This window comes from Lynx rufus, unplaced genomic scaffold, assembly GCF_022079265.1.
Source record: "Lynx rufus isolate CCGP_SWC_20201006 ecotype Redwood Valley unplaced genomic scaffold, mLynRuf1.p SCAF_5, whole genome shotgun sequence".
NCBI classification, from domain to species: domain Eukaryota; kingdom Metazoa; phylum Chordata; class Mammalia; order Carnivora; family Felidae; genus Lynx; species Lynx rufus.
The window spans coordinates 60,919,959-60,940,672 of NW_025814867.1; the positions used below are offsets into that span (position 1 = coordinate 60,919,959).

Genomic DNA, 20,714 nt, shown 5'->3' on the forward strand with positions numbered 1-20,714 from the left:
GAGTTAAAAATACTTGACATATATTCCTTTTAAAATCTATATGAGAATCATGACTTTGCTTTTTTTTTTTTTAATTATCCTTTGAACACTGGTATGATCCTTATTTTCCACAATACCTACCAGGCTTCCCCTAGAGACCTTAACAATGGAGTGGATTCTCCCAGCTACATTCAGTCTAATCTTTTATAGTCCCATCCATTCCCTGACACCTTCCTCCCTGATTAACAGCTGGCCACTCTTTCACAACCCTTCTTGATCCAAATTATTTGTCTGAAAAACCACCTCTCTCTAATCTTCCTTTTCATGTGGTTTTTTGTTTCATACACATGCATAATCTTACTCATAAATTTTAACTTTGGGAAGAAAAGATTATTGAGACAATTTTCAAAAATCATGGCAATGAAATCAATTGAAACTAAGAGCCCACTTTGACCTAAGAAGTGAATAATCCACCTCCTGTGTCACTGTAATGATTTAAATGTCCATTTGCTCATGGGCTATTACTCAAAAATGAAAAGGAACAAGTCCTGCTCATGTAGAAATATCAGTAAACCTCAAGTGCATTATAATGAAAGAAAGAATCCGAATTCAAAGGGCTACATGCTGTATGATTAGTTTTCATGGCATTCCAGAAAATGGAAAACTATAGGGACAGAAGACAAATTAGTGGTTGCCAGCAATGAATGTGGGGGAAGAGATCAACTAGAATGGTAGACAAAGGAAATTTTGGGACTAATAGAACTGCTTTCTTCTTAAGTATGGTAGTGATTACATGAGCGTATATATTTTTCAAAGTTCATAGAGCCAAACAGCCAAAATATATGAAATTATTAAATTTTTTTTTCAACGTTTATTTATTTTTGGGACAGAGAGAGACAGAGCATGAACAGGGGAGGGGCAGAGAGAGAGGGAGACACAGAATCGGAAACAGGCTCCAGGCTCTGAGCCATCAGCCCAGAGCCCGACGCGGGCTCGAACTCACGGACCGCGAGATCGTGACCTGGCTGAAGTCGGACGCTTAACCGACTGCGCCACCCAGGCGCCCCTGAAATTATTATATATAAGCTATGCCTCAGTAAACATGAGTAAGCTTATTTATCAAATCATCACCTATATATTTATTTTGCTAAAAAAATCTGAAGATCTAATGTCTTAAGTTGAAAAACAAAACCTAAACATACAACTTGCCATAAAAGTATAATACTATTTTAACTGATTTTAAAAATTTAAATTATAGCCAGAAAAAATACTTCACTTAGTTTACTGAGAATTTGTGTGTGTGTGATGATGAATGGTGTTGACTTTTGTCAAATGCTTTTTCTGTATCTATTGATTTGACTATGTGATTTTTATCCTTTATCCTATACATATGATGGATTACCTTAATTGATTTTTGAATGTTGAACTGGTTTTGGCTACCTGGGATAAATTCCACTTAGTCGTGGTGTATAATTATTTTTATACATTTGATTGTTGGATTAGATTTGCTAATACAGTTGACCCTTGAACAACATAGGTTTGAATTCTGTAGGTCCACTTATATATGATTTTTTTCAATAAATATAGTACAGTACTATAAATGTTTTTGTATTATGATTTTATTTTCTCTAGCTTTACTTTATTATAAGAATACAGTATATAATACATATAACATACAAAATACGTGTTAACCAATTGTCTATGTTGTCAGCAAGGCTTCTGGTCAATAGTAAGCTGTTAATAGTTAAGTTTCTGGGGAGTCAAAAGTTATACATGGATTTTTCAACTGGGCAGGGCATGGGGCTGGTCAGCACCCCGGTTCTTGCATTTCTCAAGGGCCAACTGAACTTTGTTGAGAACTTTTGCATCTATGTTTGTGAGAGATATTGGTCTGTAGTTTTCTTGTATTTTCTTTGTCTGATGTAGCATTATGGCAATACTGTCTTTACAGAATAAATGAGGAGGCATTCCCCCTGCTTCTAATCTTCTGAAAGAGACTGTAAATAGTATATTTTTTTCCCTAAAATGTTTGGTAGAATTCACTAGTGACGCCATCTGGAACGAGTACTTTCTGTTTGGGATGATTATTAATTATTGATTAAATTCCTTTAATAATAGATTTTGGCCTAGGCAAATGGTCTTTTCTTCTTGCTTGGCTTTTGGCATTTTGTGTCTTTTCAAAGACTTGGTCCATTTCATCTAGGTTATCAAATTTGAGAACATAAAGTTGTTCATAGTAATCCCTTATTATCCTTTTAATGTCCACAGGATCTTTAGTGATATCCTTTCTTAAATTTCTGATATTAGTAATTTGTTTCCCTTCTTTTTTTCTTTGCTAGCTTGGATAGACATTTTTTATTTTGTTGGTTTTTTCGAAGAACCAGCTATTGGCTTTCTTGGTTTCCTGTTTTCAATTTCATTGATTTCTGCTCAATTTTTTCTTTTCCTTTTTTTTTTTTTTTTGTGCAAAAAAAGCTGATTTTATTAAAGCACAGGGACAGGACCTGTGGGCAGAAAGAGCTGCTGATTTCTGCTCTAATTCTTATTGTTTCTTTTCTTCTGCTTACTTTAGATTATTTTGCTCTTCTTTTTCTACTTCTTTAAAGTGGAAGCTTAGATGATTGATTTTAGATCTTTCCTCTTTTTATTTTTTTTTTATTTTTTTTGTATTTTTTTTTCAACGTTTATTTATTTTTGGGACAGAGAGAGACAGAGCATGAACGGGGGAGGGGCAGAGAGAGAGGGAGACACAGAATCGGAAACAGGCTCCAGGCTCTGAGCCATCAGCCCAGAGCCCGACGCGGGGCTCGAACTCACGGACCGCGAGATCGTGACCTGGCTGAAGTCGGACGCTTAACCGACTGCGCCACCCAGGCGCCCCAGATCTTTCCTCTTTTTAAATATATGCACTCAATGCTGCAAATTTCCCCATAAGCACTGCTTTTGCTGTATTCCACAAATCTCAATAAGTTGTGCTTCCTTTTTCATTTAGTTCAGAACATTTTAAAATTTCTTTTGATATTTCTCTTTTGGCCCATGTACAGTTTAAAATTGTGTTGTTTAAACTCCAAGTGTTTTGGAATTTTCCAGCTACCTTTCTGTTATTGATTTCTAGTTTAACACTACTGTGGTCTGAGAGCAGACATTATTTGACTTGTATTCTTTTAAATTTGTTAAAGTCTGGGGGCGCCTGGGTGGCGCAGTCGGTTAAGCGTCCGACTTCAGCCAGGTCACAATCTCGCGTTCCGTGAGTTCGAGCCCCGCGTCGGGCTCTGGGCTGATGGCTCAGAGCCTGGAGCCTGTTTCCGATTCTGTGTCTCCCTCTCTCTCTGCCCCTCCCCCGTTCATGCTCTGTCTCTCTCTGTCCCAAAAATAAATAAACGTTGAAAAAAAAAAAATTAAAAAAAAAATTTGTTAAAGTCTGGGGTGGCCCAGTTGGTTAAGCGTCTGCCTTGATTTTGGCTCAGGTCATGATCTCACAGTTTATGAGATCAAGCCCCACATCGGGCTCTGTACTGACAGCATGGAGCCTGTTTGGGATTCTCTCTCCATCTCTCCGCCCCTCCCCTGCTCATGCTCTCCTTCTCTCTCTCTCTCTCTCAAAATAAATAAATAAACATTTAAAAAAATTTTAATGCCTGTTTTATGGTCCAGAATGTGGGCTATTTTTGGTGAATGTTTCATGTGACCTTGAGAAGAATTATCATACTGTTAGATGAAGTGGTTTATAGATATCCATTACACCCAATTGATTGATGGTGTTGTTGAGTTCAACCGTGTTTTTACTAATTTTCTGCTTGCTGTTTACGTTCAGTCTTCAGTTTATCTTTTTCACTTGTTAATCTTTTCTCCATTTAAACCTTAGCCACACTAAACTACCAGTGATGCCCAAACCACAACACTCTCTCACCTCTAGCCTTCTGCTCATGCTGTCCCTTTCTCCAGAAGCATTCCCCTCCTTTTCTTTTTCTACCCGACTCTTGCTTAACTCCAAGTGTCAGCCTAGATGCTAATTCTTCCAGGAAGCCTTCTCTATCACGCCTCCATTCTAATGCATAAAGTGTTGCTTTTAAGTGATTCTGTAGTTTTACAGTTACTTTTATTGTAGCACTTTTCCTGCTAATGAATAATGTCCTACTTTTTTTACCTTCACAATAGAAGTGTCTTCCTTTAAAAAATCTGACTTGTTTACTTTGTATTTCTGTCACCTCTAGCACAGTGCCTAGCATACATAGTAGGAGCTAAAATGCCTTTTAATCAACTATGATAGAATTTTTTTTTAAGGATAATATTTTTTTTTTTAATTTTTTTTTTCAACGTTTATTTATTTTTGGGACAGAGAGAGACAGAGCATGAACGGGGGAGGGGCAGAGAGAGAGGGAGACACAGAATCGGAAACAGGCTCCAGGCTCTGAGCCATCAGCCCAGAGCCCGACGCGGGGCTTGAACTCACGGACCGCGAGATCGTGACCTGGCTGAAGTCGGACGCTTAACCGACTGCGCCACCCAGGCGCCCCAACTATGATAGAATTTTTAACCAATCTGAAAAATAATTTAAGTACAGATGAAAGTTCTTTATAAAAATTGATTTATCCTATGATTTAATAAGCAATGACCATTCAGCAATTTTATTTCATTCACCAGAGCTAAGCCATCAAATTTTGCCACTGGAAAATGAACCCTGTTCATAAATGAAAACAAGAATAAAGGATTTAAAAAATATATATAATTTGATTTTTATTTGGTATCTGTCATAATAATTCTTTTTAATCACTTCTCTAAGAGTTGCCAGGCTACATGGTGCTTTCAGTTAATTACAATGATTTCAGATTCAGGGTGCCTGGGTGGCTCAGTCAGTTGAGTGGCTGACTTGGGCTCGAGTCATGGTCTCACGGTTTGTGGGTTTGAGCCCCACGTGGGGCTCTGCGCTGACAGCTCAGAGCCTGGAGCCTGCTTTGGATTGTTTCCCTCTCTCTGTGCCCCTCCCCTGCTCATGCTTGCTCTCTCTGTCTCTCTCTCTCTGTCTCTCAAAAATAAACATTAAACATTATTTCAAATAAAATAAAATAAAATAATTTCAGATTTGATGAAATTACTTGATGCTTTTATATATTTCTAGATAACCAGACTAGACATCTCACATTAAAACATAAAGCAAGGTAGCAGTCTAAAAGGCATGCAACATAATAAAGTCAGAATTGCAGTCTTATTGCTAAGGATGGTCAATAAGCACTTAACAGTGTTTTTACTGATAATGATAGGTTAATTGACTTCAAACAGGATAGTAAGAGAAACATTAAAAATTTCTAGGCAAAAGCTGCTATTGCAAGTTGATGTGATACATGCCAACATCAGCATATTAACCAAAGTTTGGAGATAAAAACTAGAGTGCAATGAAAGAAGAAGTTATAGAGTATACAGTGGCTTCCTTAAATGTTGAACATTTATTAACCTCCTTTCACCAAAAGAAGCAACTTATTATGGTGAGGAAACATTAATAATTTTAACAGGTTCTGGCAAAATGAACTAGAACTCTTGGCACATATTGTATTTTTTTTTGCAAATGAAAATTCAAAAATGTGAATTTTCATTGGCATTTGGCTGGCTGCCATTTATACTGTAGAGAGAAAAATCTTTAGAACTCATCAGTTAACTTGTGTTACGCTAAACATGATAATATCTATATGAGAAAAAATTTAATATTCCAAGAGTCAGCAGTGCTGTAACATCAGATTTGGGGCAACCCCAAATATAATTTAGTTTGATCTCTTGCACCTTTTATCAGAACCATTCTGTACCCGTATTTTTCTCCAGAGTTGAGATGTTAACTCATCCCATTATTTATCTGAAAGCAAGAAACCCTTCTTCGTACTTCATATAAATCCCTCGTTTACACATGATGTTATCATACCACAACACGTGAGTTATATTAGTATGACATGCCCAATGGCCTTCTGTGAGTTTCAGGATGATAAATCTGCTAAATAAATAGGATGTTTCTACTCTGTTGTGTACTCTCCAGCAGCCTATTTCCTTCTCTAAAATGAATTTCAAAGAGGGACTCCAAAGACCCAGAGACTGATCCACAAGTTAGTGTCAGCTAAGTCAAGGGCAAATGGGAAAAACAAAAGAAACATAGTAGAGTTTTATGAGGAGACATTTTGTTAATGTAAAGGAATATTCTTTATTTAAAAATACTGTTTTTCCTATTTGAGTTACCTAATATATCTTTTCATTTTCGAAATGTTGATGAGAGTATATATAGTACTGTTGTTGTTGTGTTTTAGTTACATTAGTTGAAAAACAAATTGTCAATTCAATGTCAGTTAATTAATTAGAAATTTGCTTGCGTACTTATAACATACTCAAATTGGAAACTACCATTTTACAATATGACTTTGTAATAGGAGCTACTCTTACGTAAATTAAATTTTAGATGGAAAAATCTGTATTTTATAGATACACATATAAAATACACATGCAGCTAAATATATAGGTATATGTTCATACAACTGTGTTAGAAGATTCCATATTAAGCAAGGATTCAAAAAAAAATCTAAACTGACAGGAACTTGAGCCATCTCATATTTTCTATCAGTTGTATTGTTGCCTAAAAACAATTTCTTCCAGTTTAAGTTCAGGGCTCTCTTTGGCTGCTTTTTAGTGGATACTGCTAAAGTCTTTGGTTTGCCCCATTTTCTTCGTAAGGGAGAACTTGTTCTCCCCTTGAAAAGTCAATCTTTTGAAGCACTTCCAACTCCTCGGTTTCCTTCTGCTGCTGAGTATCTATTATACGTCAGACCTGGGCCAGGTACTCAAAATTCTGTGAGACCAAGCACACAACTGCTCACCCCACAAGATAAAGAAAGAACAAAAGCTTAATTTGTCTTTAATTTACTCCTACAGGAAGAAAATGAAATCTTTTTATATGATTATTTTTTCCCCAAACAATGGAATGTGATGCTGCATCCATATATTACAAATAGGCCATAGAATTTTTTTTCCAGAGTTTTGCCTGGTTTCCCCATCATGTATTCTTCATACTATTATTAGAAATATACACTTCTTGGGGCGTCTGGGTGGCTTGGTCGGTTAGGTGTCCGACTTCGCTCAGGTCATGATCTCACTGTCCGTGAGTTTGAGCCCCGCGTCGGGCTCTGTGCTGACAGCTCAGAGCCTGGAGCCTGTTTCAGATTCTGTGTTTCCCTCTCTCTGTGACCCTCCCCCGTTCATGGTCTGTCTCTCTCTGTCTCAAAAATAAATAAACGTTAAAAAAAAAAAAGAAATATACACTTCTTTTTTTTAAAGCTTTCCAGGTCATTCTATTGGAAATTGATCTTCCACTGAAAGAAGCCTCTTGAAACCTTTTCCATAAGGGGGCGCCTGGGTGGCTCAGTCGGTTAAGCGGCCAACTTCGGCTCAGGTCACGATCTCGTGGTCCGTGAGTTCGAGCCCCGCGTCGGGTTCTGTGCTGACAGCTCAGAGCCTGGAGCCTGTTTCAGATTCTGTGTCTCCCTCTCTCTGACCCTCCCCTGTTCATGCTTTGTCTCTCTCTGTCTCAAAAATAAATAAACGTTAAAAAAAAATTAAAAAAAAAAGAAACCTTTTCCATAAGCAATAAACATGTAAACACACAAACATTTCCCCATAGTTACACTGTGACGTACTCCCCACCGTAATTGCCACCTCTCAGTTGTGAACTGTCTCCATCTTCCATATCAGCAGGATGACTTTAGACCCTGTATTTTCCCTCCTTCATTTAACAAATACTTATTCCATGCCTATGATACTTAGTGACCATGTTTGGCATGAAAAATTTCAAGTAGTAAACAATACAGATAGGAAACTACTGTGCTGTCAGTTTCCTTTATTTTTTAACATTTTTTAAATGTTTACTTATTTATTTTGAGAGAGAGAGAGAGCGAGCGCAGAGGAGGAGCAAAGAGAGGGTGAGAGAGAATCCCAAGCGGGCTCTGAGCTGTCAACACAGAGCCCGACTTGGGGCTCAATCTCATGAACCATGAGATCATGACTTGAGCCTCATGACCTGAGCTAGGATCAAGAGTCAGATGCTCAACTCACTAAGCCACTCAGGCGTTCCTGTACTGTCAGTTTTCTAACAGTATGTACCAACTGCTTAGTTGTCCTTAACTGATATAAACAACTTAGAGTTGTCAGAGAACTTTTGTCACTTTAAACCTTGATTGTTCAAAAGTACTTTCATTCTGAGATATTACTTTTATTTCTTTTTTTGAATCAGATACATCAGTGCCATGTTGCTCATTGTAAGGATGAATCCTTTCTGAGATGGGTAACCATTGAAGTGTTTTGATCAGAACAATGATGTGTATATTAACAGAATGACTCTGGGTGCTGTTTGAGAATGGAATGTAGGGAGGTATGGCCTGAAGCAGAAGATCAGTAAAGGGTCTCTTGTAATGATACTGTTAAGAAAATGTGGGATCTCTGGAGTGCCTGGGTGGCTCAGTCAGTTAAGTGTCCAATATCAGCTCAGGTCATGATCTCACAGTTCATGAGTTCGAGCCCTGCATCAGGCTCACTGCTGTCAGCACAGAACCTCCTTTGGATCCTCTGTCTCCCTCTCTCTGTGTCCCTCTCCCGCTCCTTCTCTTTCTCTCTCTCCAAATAAACGTTAAAAAAAAAAAAGGAAATGTGGGGCCTCATGCCAGGCTAGTAGTTGTGGAATGGGTGAGCAGGAATCAGATTCTAGATATATTTTAAAGGTAGAGCTTACAGGATTTCTTCTGGGATTGGATATGATGGTGGAGGAAAAGAGAATAGTTGAGGATGATTCCATAATTTTTTGGTGTGAATAAATTCAGGATATGAAAGGGACAGAGATAAATAGGAGATCCAGAAGTTTATTTTTGGACTACTAAGATTGAGATGACTGTAAAATACCCCAGAGGAACTTCAAGTAGGCAGGTGAATATATGAGTTTGAGATTCAAGACAGAGAGGAGGGTATAGGATAAAGTTATATATTTTGGAGCCATTAGCATATAGATTGTTTTTAAAGCCATGAGACTGGATAAGATCATTAATGGAGTGAGTTAAGAGAGAAAGAAGTCTAAAGACTGAGCTCTGGGCATGAGGATGTCCAGAGACTGGGGGGAGGAGTAGAGAATAGCAAAAGAGATTATAAATTACAAAGAAAATTGGTGGAGTGTGTGATCCTCAAAGCCAAATGAAGAGAATACTTCATAAAAGAGAGAGAAACTCAGTGTTTCAAATGCAGTGGGTGATCAAGGAAATGAGGACTAGGAGTTGGCTATTGAAGTTAGCTACTCAGAAGTCATTAGTGATGTTGCCAAATGTAGTTTCGGTGCAGCCGTGGCATGAAAACATGACTCGAATAAGCTCAAGAGAGGCCAGAAGGAGAACTGGATGCAGCAAGCATAGCACTTTCAACACTTTGTCCCATGCTGTAATGAAGCAATAGGATAGAAATTGATTGGAGAAGTGGACCAAAGAGTGTTTTGTTTTATTTCTGTTTTAAATGGAGAACATTATAGCGTGTTTATACCTTTGTGGGAATTATTCAGGAGAGAGGACAAATTAGTGATGTAGAAGAATGTCTGATCAATGGCCTTGAGTAGAGATGAAGGGATAGGACCTCGTCCATGAAAGAAGACAGAAGCACTGATAAGTCATAACTGTTAACGTGGGAGAAAGCAGAAAAAATGGGCAGGTTAAGGTGAGTTGGTGGGTAAATGGATGATGGTACCCTCTGGAAATTCTTTTCTGATTGTTCCAGGGGGAATCAGAATGAGGTGGAGATCATGAGTTAGAAAAGAGAGGAGAAGGTATGAGAATCATCTGGGAGACTGAGGAGGAAAAAGCATCTGTGGATTCTTTTTTTTTTTTTTTAACGTTTATTTATTTTTGAGACAGAGAGAGACAGAGCATGAACGGGGGAGGGTCAGAGAGAGGGAGACACAGAATCTGAAACAGGTTCCAGGCTCTGAGCAGTTAGCACAGAGCCCGACGCGGGGCTCGAACTCACATACCACGAGATCGTGACCTGAGCCGAAGTTGGACGCTTAACCGACTGAGCCACCCAGGCGCCCCAAAGCATCTATGGATTCTGACAAAGTCAGAAATGAACTGCTGGACTATTACACAGCTTTTCCTGTGGCAGTGGAGCAACAGGTGAGTTGTTATGCTCTATAAAGCTAAAAAGATAAATTAAGACCAGATGTGATTTATTTATCTTAATTAATTCGTTTTTGGGTAATATTGGTCTACAACATTTGGACTTGGGGAAATTCTGAGGAGGCTTCGAAAAGTCAACGGTATTTGGTCTCTTTATCCCTCTCATGGAAAAAAAAAATGCAGAAGATTGAGGTGTAATATTTCAGATACTTGATAGCTTCTTAAAAACTATACTAACTTGGATAGAAACAAATTTCTGGATCTTTATCAAAATGTTAAATTAAACATTTTAACTTGGAAGGTTGTTATGTTAGGTTTGAGCCTAAAGTATTTTGGATGTAACACTGAAGTTCTAACAGATACTTAATGTGGAGAAGAATATGTTTTCACTCTTTTGATATGAAACACATTCATAATATTACTGAAACATTTGCTGTCTATGAATGGCTTACCAATGCACGAAAAAAGGGAATAAAAAGGTGAACATGATGCTTTTTCCAAGATACGTCAAATATCTTGTTTTACTTTTTTTTGGAAAGTGTTACAAATTTTATTTTTGTGATTATTATTATTTATATTTTAGTTAGCTAACATACAATGCCATCTTGGTTTCAGAAGTAAAATTCAGTAATTCACCACTCAGTGCTCGTCACAACAAGTACCCTCCTTAGTACCCATCACCCATCTAGCCCATCCCCACCCACCTCCCTCCATCAATGCTCAGTTTGTTCTCTATCATTAAGAATCTCTTGTGTTTTGCCAAATGTCTTGTTTTCAAACAAGGTTGTAAATAAAATCATTTCCTTAATGTCTTGTTCTCTGAAGCAGGGAAGACTATGGAAGTGTTTACTGTGCTTTTGGCAAACGATAAATTCTCAGCTCTCAGAAATGCAGCTAATATTTTTCTATTTTGGGAAAAGGAGACCCACCAGTTGCAGGTTTAGAGAACTTCTATTTTATCAGTGCATGCAGTTAAAAATTCACAGTGCTATTGATATACACAGTAGGTACTCTAAACAAACTTGTTGGACCAGGGCACCTGGGTGTCTCGGGTCGGGAAGTGTTGGACTCAGTTTCGGCTCAGGTCATGATCTCACAGTTCTCACAGTTCACGAGTTGGAGCCCCCGGTCAGGCTCTGCACTGACAGTGTGGAGCCTGCTTGGGATCCTCTCTCCCCCTCTCTCTCTGCCTTACCTCTGCTCACTCACTTTTTCTCTCCCTCTCTCCCTCCCTCTCTCTCTCTCTCTCTCAAAATAAATAAATTTTTAAAAACTTGTTGGACCAATAAAAGAATATACAATATAATATTCTCTGCTTTTTCTGTGAAAAGTTGTACACATTTGCTTTGAAATAAAAATCTATTATTCTTTCTCATGCTTAACAAGTCAGAATTCTCTGTCTTCAAAGTTTTATCTGAGCAGGTTTCAAGCAGGAGTTAGATAACTTCCCTTTTGCTCCTTCTGCTCCTTCTGAAACTACAGAAGAGAAGCAAGAAACCAAATACCGAGGGATATATTGCACAAGTACCACTTTGGCTAAACCCAAGCCTGATGCAAACAATTCAGGAAATAATGGAACGGAAGACCGCAAAGTTTTCAGGAATCTATGGTGGTTTGTTCCCTCTGCTGTCGTTTATGTTTCTGTAGTCAAGGTTCAGTTACACCGCAGTGTAGACAACTCCCTGGAAACAATGTTCACTGTTACCCTGCTCCAGCAGCACAAGAATTCCTTTGATGAGCTCTAAGAGATTGGTAACAATACCTCCTAAAAGGCCAGGTTGCTAGGTAACAGCTTGTGTCCTTGGTCACAGTGAATACATGGAAGACCCCCCAAAGAGGCAGCAGGTTCTTGGTGGACAGCTCTCATATCCCCTCCCGGGAACACGATGAGAAAGGTCTTTGGAAAAATAGCTTTATGAAGGCCAGAGGAAATTTATGCACCAGCAAGGCATGTCGGAAAGGTAAGAAAAACGAAATGTTAAAAGTAACTTTAGTCGTTACTTGAGAGAAAACAAACATAGATAGTGTTACTGGATTACATTTCATTTAAAAATATAAAGTCACGCAACCTGTGTTACCGATGATAGTTGCTTTGAGAGAGAAGAAAACCCTACCACCGCCCTCTCTCCCAACGCTGATGCAGCCGGCTACAAATGCAATTTATTTGATCATTGTAATGGAGGGAGGTGGCCTTACTGTTTTAGGAATAGTATGTCTCTAGATACACTGGGCTCTTTGGGAGAGCATGTGTGAATTTCCGTAGAAAGAGGAGAAAATAAAAAGGAAATAGCTATTAGCTGACATCTATTAGTTATTAGTTAATATTAGTTAATATCTATAAACTAATTAAATTTAAATGGAGAAAACAGAACTTTTACCAGCTCAATAGAGCCAAAGATCAGATTAAGAGGCCAAAACCCAATCCTTGTTACCTGACTCTTCTATTCTAAGATTCTAAATTTTTTTCTAAAGAGAGATTGAAAGCACGTGAGCAGGGGTGAGGGGCAGAGGGACAGAGAGAGAGAATCCCAAGCAGGCTCCACACTCAGTGCAGAGCCAATGTGAGGCTTAATCGCACAATTCTGGCATCGTGACCTGAGCCAAAAACAAGAGTCAGACGCTCAACCGACTGAGCCACCCAGGCACCCCTCCTCACTTTTAAATTTCATAGCTGTTCCATAAATGTTTTCCAAACTATGCCAATTATTAGAAAATATACAATTACAGAGTTTTCAAGTTTCTTGAGCTTGTTTGTCTTTCTATTGGTAGGTAACTCGGCTCACATCTTTCAAAAAGCGACATTTGCACCGTCAGTTTTCAGGATTATAAACACTGTGGTTTCATATGAGTGTGTGAAATTTATTGATAGCTTCTGTTTACTGCCTGTAGCTGAGAGAGGAATCTTGCTTAGGTGCAGGGTTTAGAGACTGAAGCAGCTCCCTTACCAAAGCTCTGCTTTTGTTAGCAAGCCGTGTATATCTCAAATGGTGCCTCGGTGTTGCTGATTTTTGTGTTAAAAACTGTCATAATTTGGAGAAATGGGCACATGAAGTAATAGTTTTTAAATGGGTAAGAAGTTCTGTGAGAAATTATACACTTTATGTTTCCCAACTTGCTAACAACCTTTAATACACAATACCAGAGGAGATTTATTTGTGAGCCTGCCATGAAATGGTATTTATGACCAATATTATTATCTTTAAATGAGTAAATATGTACAGAATTATTTTAGAGACAGTGTAAAAAGTGATGAAGTGATGCCCAGCCTACAAGTTAAACTTTAATCTTTAAATTTTGAAGGAAGGAGGAAGCAAGGAGGCAAGGAAGCAAGGAAGGAAGGAAGCAAGGGAGGAAGGAAGGAAGGGAGGGAGAGAGGGAGGAATGATGATGGGAGGGACAGAGGAAAGAAAAAATGTTTACTTAGTGCTAGTATTCATTCAATCACATTTCTGCACATCACAAAACAAGAGGCTTATTCATAGTACCTTCCTCTTATACAGTCAGTTTCATTTGGGATTTTACAGTTTTATCTCTGTTCACAAGATCTACTTCAATCACTTATTAACCTACAGTGTTTATATTCTTCTTCTCTCTCGTAGTGTTGTAGGTGGTTGAATTTTCTGCTACAACGCCATATAGAGTAGTAAAACATTCTTCAAGCATTGAAAACCTTCCAAGTGGAAGTTACATGTGGTTACAATAAAGTTCTAACAATTTCTAAACATCCTCTCATAGAGGAAACATCGTGGTATTGCAATCTCTCTTCATTGCTTCTGGCGTTGAAATATATCTATGCTTCTATAAATGTCAGGGAACCCACTACTGTTTTTTGAAGTTTACAAGATTTCCCTCTGGAGAAGTTGGATAGATGTTTGTCCTTTTACTTCTGTTGTACCTTAATTTGGGGGCCTATTTGTGCTTATAAGAATGTTCACAGGGCTGAAGAACAGGATGAAAATGCATCCTGTAAAGAAATTCAAACTTTAGGGGCGCCTGGGTGGCTCAGTAGGTTAAGTGTCCAACTCTTGATTCTGGCTCAGATCATGATTTCATGGTTGTGAGCTCCTGCTTCAGGCTCTGCATTGAGTGTGGGGCCTGCTTAATATTTTCTCCCTCCCTCTCCCTTTACCCCTCCCCCGCTTGAGCTCGTGTGTGCACTCTCAAAAAAAAAAAAAGAATAAAAAATGCAAAATGTAAAGAATACAAGTTCACATAAACTTTAAATCTGTCTCATTCAGACATAACAAGAAAAATGACAACTCTAGTTGTGCTTTTCTCAAGATATATTGTTACGTGGTTTTAGAATCAACAATCTAAGTAATTTAAGATATATCTGTTAAAATCTCAGGTTGTGAGTACTGACATACTTTGGGGATATCTGTAAAACACATAGTTTTTTGGAACAATACTCAAAGGGAAAAAAATATGGCACCCAAAATATGCTACTTTGGCATAATGATTACTTTGAATGAAGTTAGTTAGGAAACAACCAGTACAAGAAAGTCACTCTGATCCTCCTCTGTCTCCCTGAAAGCAGGAAATAAATCTCCCATGTGAGGGACCCTCCCTGCACCAAGAGGGTAGAAGGCATTGTTATCACCAGAGAGAGGGTATTTAGGGCTGAGAGGACTGTGTAAACAAATATTTACTACCCCAAGCCCAAACTTCTTTGACTTGTCAATTCTTCAAAAATTTATTATTTCTGCAGCACCTGGCTGGCTCAGTCAGTACAGCACACAACTTTTAATCTCAGGGTTATAAGTTCAAGTCCCATGTTGGGTGTGGGGCCTACAAAAAAAAAATAGTTCTTAGCCTGGAAGAAATCTGGTCACGTTTTTGAGTCTCATATCTTCATGGGCTCCCGTATGTATGAAATTGAATCTTTCTCTCCTGTTAATCTATCTTATGTCAAATTTAACGATTAGACCAGCCAAAGAACCTAGAGTGGAAGAAGGAAAAAGTTTTCCACCCCTACATTTTATTGGTATATTATTATTTACTCAGTTAATGGGTTTAGTTTTAGGAACTTCATTTAAAGCCATCAGAAATTTAAAAACCTGTATACCTAATTTGCCATTTTGGAAACAAACTCACTATAGCATCAGATTTCTTCCTGATTTTATAAGAACTCCATTTAGAGTATTTCTGTTATCTCATTACCATCTCTATTATACAGAGATGCACAATCACTGTCATGTTACAAATGAATAAAATACAGGCACAGACAGCACAGGGAGTCTGGATTAAAAAAAAAAAGAAAATAAAAATAAAGAAAGGTCAAGGAAATAAGAAAGGCTAGAATAATATCTCCTTTCATCCAAAATTAATGCTCCAGAGTCCATGGAAATTTTCTTCCAGGCCTTAGTTCAGAAGTGCCTGGTTTTAGCAAGCTCCCACAAGATTTGAGAACCTAACAATACTTTTGGGAGAGACGGAGGGAGGTTGAAGATTTGGGAAAAGTGACCTTGGCTAACTGAGAAATAAGACTGAGCTTCCTTCCTTCCCTCCTAAACACACAGTTCTCATGATGCGGCAGTGAATATAAATGGGATGTTTAGAAATTGAGTCATATAAACACAATTTTGACAACCGTAGGTGTCTAAAAGGAGTCCCCTGGCCTTTTGTATGATGGGTGCCCAACAATACCTCTTTCAACCCAGGAGCTCAGCTTCTCCTCAGAAATTAGGCCATCCGCCATTTCCCCCTTCACTCGCCTTACATAATCACCAACTTGACATTTTAATTAAACAGATAGCACCCACTGCAGCTGACAATTTATGAGGCTTATAAATTCGTGACTGAAAAAGGACGTCGCAATCTTCTGACGAAAGGTGCTCATGAGTTGATAAGTTACGTTATTGTTGCTTTCTATCCAGCACCCTCAGCTCACCTGATTCCTTCTTGTTAGCCATTCTACACTTTTTAAAACTAAGAATAGATGGCCAATTCAGATAATGCCACCTATTTTAAAGACACTATAAATCACTGCTGACAAATGCTGTATACTTTTAGCCATGGCACCTTCTCCATGGCAGCTTTATATTGGAGCATTAATAAAATTAATTGCTCTTTCATAAGGGTTGAGATTTGTAATTTATGATAACTGTTTGTTCACTGCAGGCAGAAAGATTAAAAATGAGTAAACCAATATACCAGCTAAACTGCATGTGTCTGGTTTTATTTTCTTTTGTGGAGGGGGAATAGGAGAGGGTTTTAAAAACAGCTTGATGTTATCTGGAATGGTTTCTCATGGGTTCTACTACTCAAGGCTTAACTTTTGTTTTCAGTAAATGATAGCTGCTCAGATTTACATGTCCTATTAACTAGCGCTATTATTTATATGTAGTTAGGCGGAGCGATCGGAATAAGAAAATCAGTATTAATGGTTTTCCTTCATAACAGTTGCACCCTCATGATGATACAGCTTTACAGTTATTTAAAGAATCACAGTGGCTTATGTAAAGCTAATCGGAATCATCGTGGTAAGAGCACTTGATCATTTCTTAATGTGCTTTGGGCAAATTATGCCACCTCTCTGTGCCTCAGTGTCCTCGTCTACAAACGATAATGTTCATTGTGTTATAATAATACAAACAAAATAATCATGTTGATCACTTTATTTGGTAACTGTGATGCTTACATGAGTTAATCCATGTAGAGCCCTTGGTACAGTGCCCAGCACATAGCAAGTGCTTAATAAATGTTAACTGTAAAACTATTATATTGTAATAGTCGTAGTCGTCATCATAGCAGTGATGTTACAAAACAAACAAAAACCACTATCGGTCAGAGTCTACATTGTCTTCTGAATATTAAACATAAGGAGCTGACCATTAGAGATGCTAAGTGCCTTGGCTAAAGTATCTGTTCCTCAGATTCCTAAGACTTACAGGTCTTGCAGCTTTGACTTCAGCGATGTACACATTACAGGTGGGGTGCGTGAGTGGCTCAGTCAGTTAAGCCACTGACTTGGGCTCAGGTCAAGATCGCACAGTTTGTGAGTTCCGGCCCCACGTCCGAATCTACGCCTGCGGAGCCTAACTGCGATTCCTGCGCGCGCTCTCTCTCTCTCTCTCTCTCTCTCTCTCTCTCTCCTTCTCTCTCCGCCCCTTCTATGCTCTCTCTCAACATAAGTAAGTAAACTGGGGCGCCTGGGTGGCTCAGTCAGTTAAGCGTCCTGGGTGGCTCAGTCGGTTAAGCGCCCGACTTCAACTCAGGTCACGATCTCGCGGTCCGTGAGTTCTAGCCCCGCATCGGGCTCTGTGCTGACAGCTCAGAGCCTGGAGCCTGCTTCAGATTCTGTGTCTCCCTCCCTCTCTGCCCCTTCCCTGTTCATGGTCTGTCTCTGTCTCAAAAATAAATAAACATTAAAAAAAATTAAAAAAAGCCATAAGTAAACTTAAAAAAGTTGCAGATGAAGTGGAAGTTAGAAACATAACCTAAAAGATGCCCCATTTCTTTTCTTTTTTAAACCAAAGATTCAGAAGTTATCTTACTGCTGAGATTTCTCCCAAAAAAGCAGACCAAAGAAAATTTTTATTTGAAATTGAAGACAGAAGTAACAGAACAAAGAAGATTTTGAGAGGGCCCCTCTGGTTTCTACCACAAGATTCCAGCACACCACTCTTCAGACACTGCCCCCTGGTGTGGGTCCGGAGAGCAATGAGAATGTGACAGATAGAAACTAGACTTTGGAGCCTCAGAAAAAATTTCACATGAATAACAATCAGACTGGTCATCTATTGGTTAGAATCTTCTCAGATAACCTGAAAGAGACAGAGACAGAGACAGAGACAGAGAGAAAGACAGAGAGAGTTTAGGGATGTTAGCAGCCTATTTATTTGTGTTATCAAGCTTTAATTAACTTCTATTATTAATAAATGTCTAGTAGTAATCAGGATAATGGCATAAAGAGAACTTCTACTTTAAATCCCCAAGTCATCTAATGTAAACTAAGATGATGAGATGATTTTGAGTTATTTTTAAACTGAATCTCACATTGAAATGATTGTACTTAATCTGTAGCATTATACAAGATAAATACAGTAAAACCCGGTCAAGTGGATCTCTCTTGTCAGATCTTTTAATTATGTGACTTTCTTTTTTTCCCCTGTGACTTCTTTGGAGAGATTGGATAAGTAAACTATGACCACTTCTCATACATTAGATTAAAAACAAGAGAGAAGAAGACCTCCAGATTTTTTATTCACACTGTATAACCATCAATGGACTTTAGAGTAACACGACAACAATCACTGATGAAAGATTCAGCCACGTTCATTATCCTAGTTTCCTAACTTCATTGTGGCAGAAAATAGCTAGAATATTTTATTAAAAACAAATGTACCAAAAAAGTCAGCTAAACTTTCATCCTGTTCATCCCAATATGTTATTCCCTTTTCTCCCAGTGCTTTCCCCAATTGGTGACCAAAACTCCAGTTATCAATCACAGGATTTACCTGCCTCAGGAATAATAAATTTCACACAATTTGCTGTTTTTCTTCTAGTGTTTGTTAATTTGTTTCAATGGCAAGGCACACTTTGCGAATTACAAGAAACAATATCCAAACTATTAATGAATTGCTCAAGTGGGAAAGATATGAGAGACATACATTTTCTGACTTTTTCACATAATTAAGATAAAATTCTTGATTTGTTATTTAGTTGCAGATGGAGGAATAATTTTCTCTTTGATAATAGGGTATGGTTTTTCAAAATGTTTATTTATTTTTGGGAGAGAGAGACAGAGAGACAGAGGGAGAGAACATGAGCGGGGTGGGGGGGGGGAGAGAGAGAGAGGGAGACACAGAACCCGAAGCAGGCTCCAGGCTCTGAACTGTCAGCACAGAGCCAACACAGGGCTCGAATTCGTCACCTGCGAGATCATGACCTGAGCCAAAGTCAGACGCCCAACCGACCCAGCCACCCAGGCGCCCCCAGTTGTTTTATTTTTAATGACACAGCAATGCTATTTGTGGAATATGATGTAGTGGCTATGCTCTTCTAGTGTACCAGCTCAGCTAATACATGGAAAATAAAAGACATATTAAATTGTACTTTACGAAGGCAACCTCATATACAAGAGATGTGTAGTTTCTTGTAAGCAAAATTGCTACCGAGGCATAATTGTGCCATAAAATATCGAGGGTTGTCTCTTAAGATTCTTGGAGCCTGAAAAATGATCTATCAAGAGTAAAAAGAGGTCAGAAAGAAAGAGAGATATGTATAGTTTTACTTAACATGAAAAAGCATATTTAGATTATTATTTTAAAATTGGCTTAAAATAATGTACAGCGCCAATTACAGAAAGAGAAACTTGCAACTATTCCTGAAGAGACAGGGAAAAGTGTAAGAAAAACAATGAATAATGAACCAGAGAATTACTCTAGGAGAGCAGAAAGGGTGTTTTATATCTCAGGGGTATAAAAATGGGGATACAGAGAGCACTGGGCTGTTGTTAAGCAAAATGGTCGAGTAATATTTCAAAGTGAGTAAAACTGATTAAAGAACCTAAATTTTTTATTTGTTTGCCACCAATTTGTAGAAGTATAAGAGGTTTGGGGAAATTTCAGGGAAAATGTAAGCCATATTAATGGGGAAACCAAGAGAAAGTTTAAGGATGCCTGCTTGTACAAGTCTGCCCTGGTAGCTCTATTAGGAATGATGTCTTACTATGAGGGCTGACCTCCTCATTCAGATCTTGAAAGGATGTATGTGCTTTTCTCTGTACCATTAGATTTACTTTTCTAAGACATACAGTCTAGGCAGACCCTCTTATCTTTGGGGAGAATTTGCCTCAAGTGACTATTAGCCATAAGAAATGTGTTTAGGACTATGACAAGACGTCAAAGTCCCTCTGAGATCTAGATAAATTTCTAGGGTATCATTTATCCTCTCAATGGAAAGGTTGGTGCTTATAATTTGTTGCTATGGCTGCTATATACAAAGAAATTTACATTTAAAGATTTTAAAAGAGATACACAAACACTTTAAGCATTGTCTTTGGCTCAGCTCCTCAGGTCGAAACACAAGCAGTCAGATTTGTGCATCTGATTCATCGTATTGCTCCAATCTGAGTGAGTCATACACTCGGTCAGCTCTGTCAAGGAACAGAAGGTTTCATCCACATTCAGATTCTGGAATATCATCCCTGGTAAATACTTTTCATTTGCTCTTTACCTAATGCGAAGTTCATAAAATGTACTTTATCTTGCATTGAACTTTTAAAATTTAAACCCAAGTTAGTTAACATATAGTGTAATAATGGTTTCAGGAGTAGAATTTAGTGATTCATCACTTACATATAATACCCAGTGCTCATTCAACAAGTGCCCTCCTTAATGTCCATCACCCATTTAGCCCATCCCCCCCACCCCACACCGCTCCAGCAACCCTCAGTTTGTTCTCTGTATTCAAGAGTCTCTTATGGTTTGTCTCCCTGTTCTTATATTATTTTTACTTCCCTTCCCTTATGTTCATCTGTTTGTATCTTAAATTCACATATGTGTGAAGTCACGTGATACTTGTCTTTCTCTGACTGACTTATTTCACTTAGCATAA

General features: G+C 38.3%; 1 protein-coding gene across 1 annotated transcript in view; it reads left to right on the top strand.

Moving 5' to 3' along the window:
- The first annotated feature begins 12,104 nt into the window (after positions 1–12,104).
- Positions 12,105–20,714, top strand: part of LOC124527176 (uncharacterized) — a 26,981-nt gene continuing 18,371 nt past the window's right edge. Inside the window, exons 1-2 of the mRNA XM_047100417.1 lie at positions 12,105–12,115; positions 20,166–20,307. Coding sequence (XP_046956373.1) covers positions 12,105–12,115; positions 20,166–20,307 — 153 coding nt within the window. The remainder of the gene's footprint in view (positions 12,116–20,165; positions 20,308–20,714) is intronic.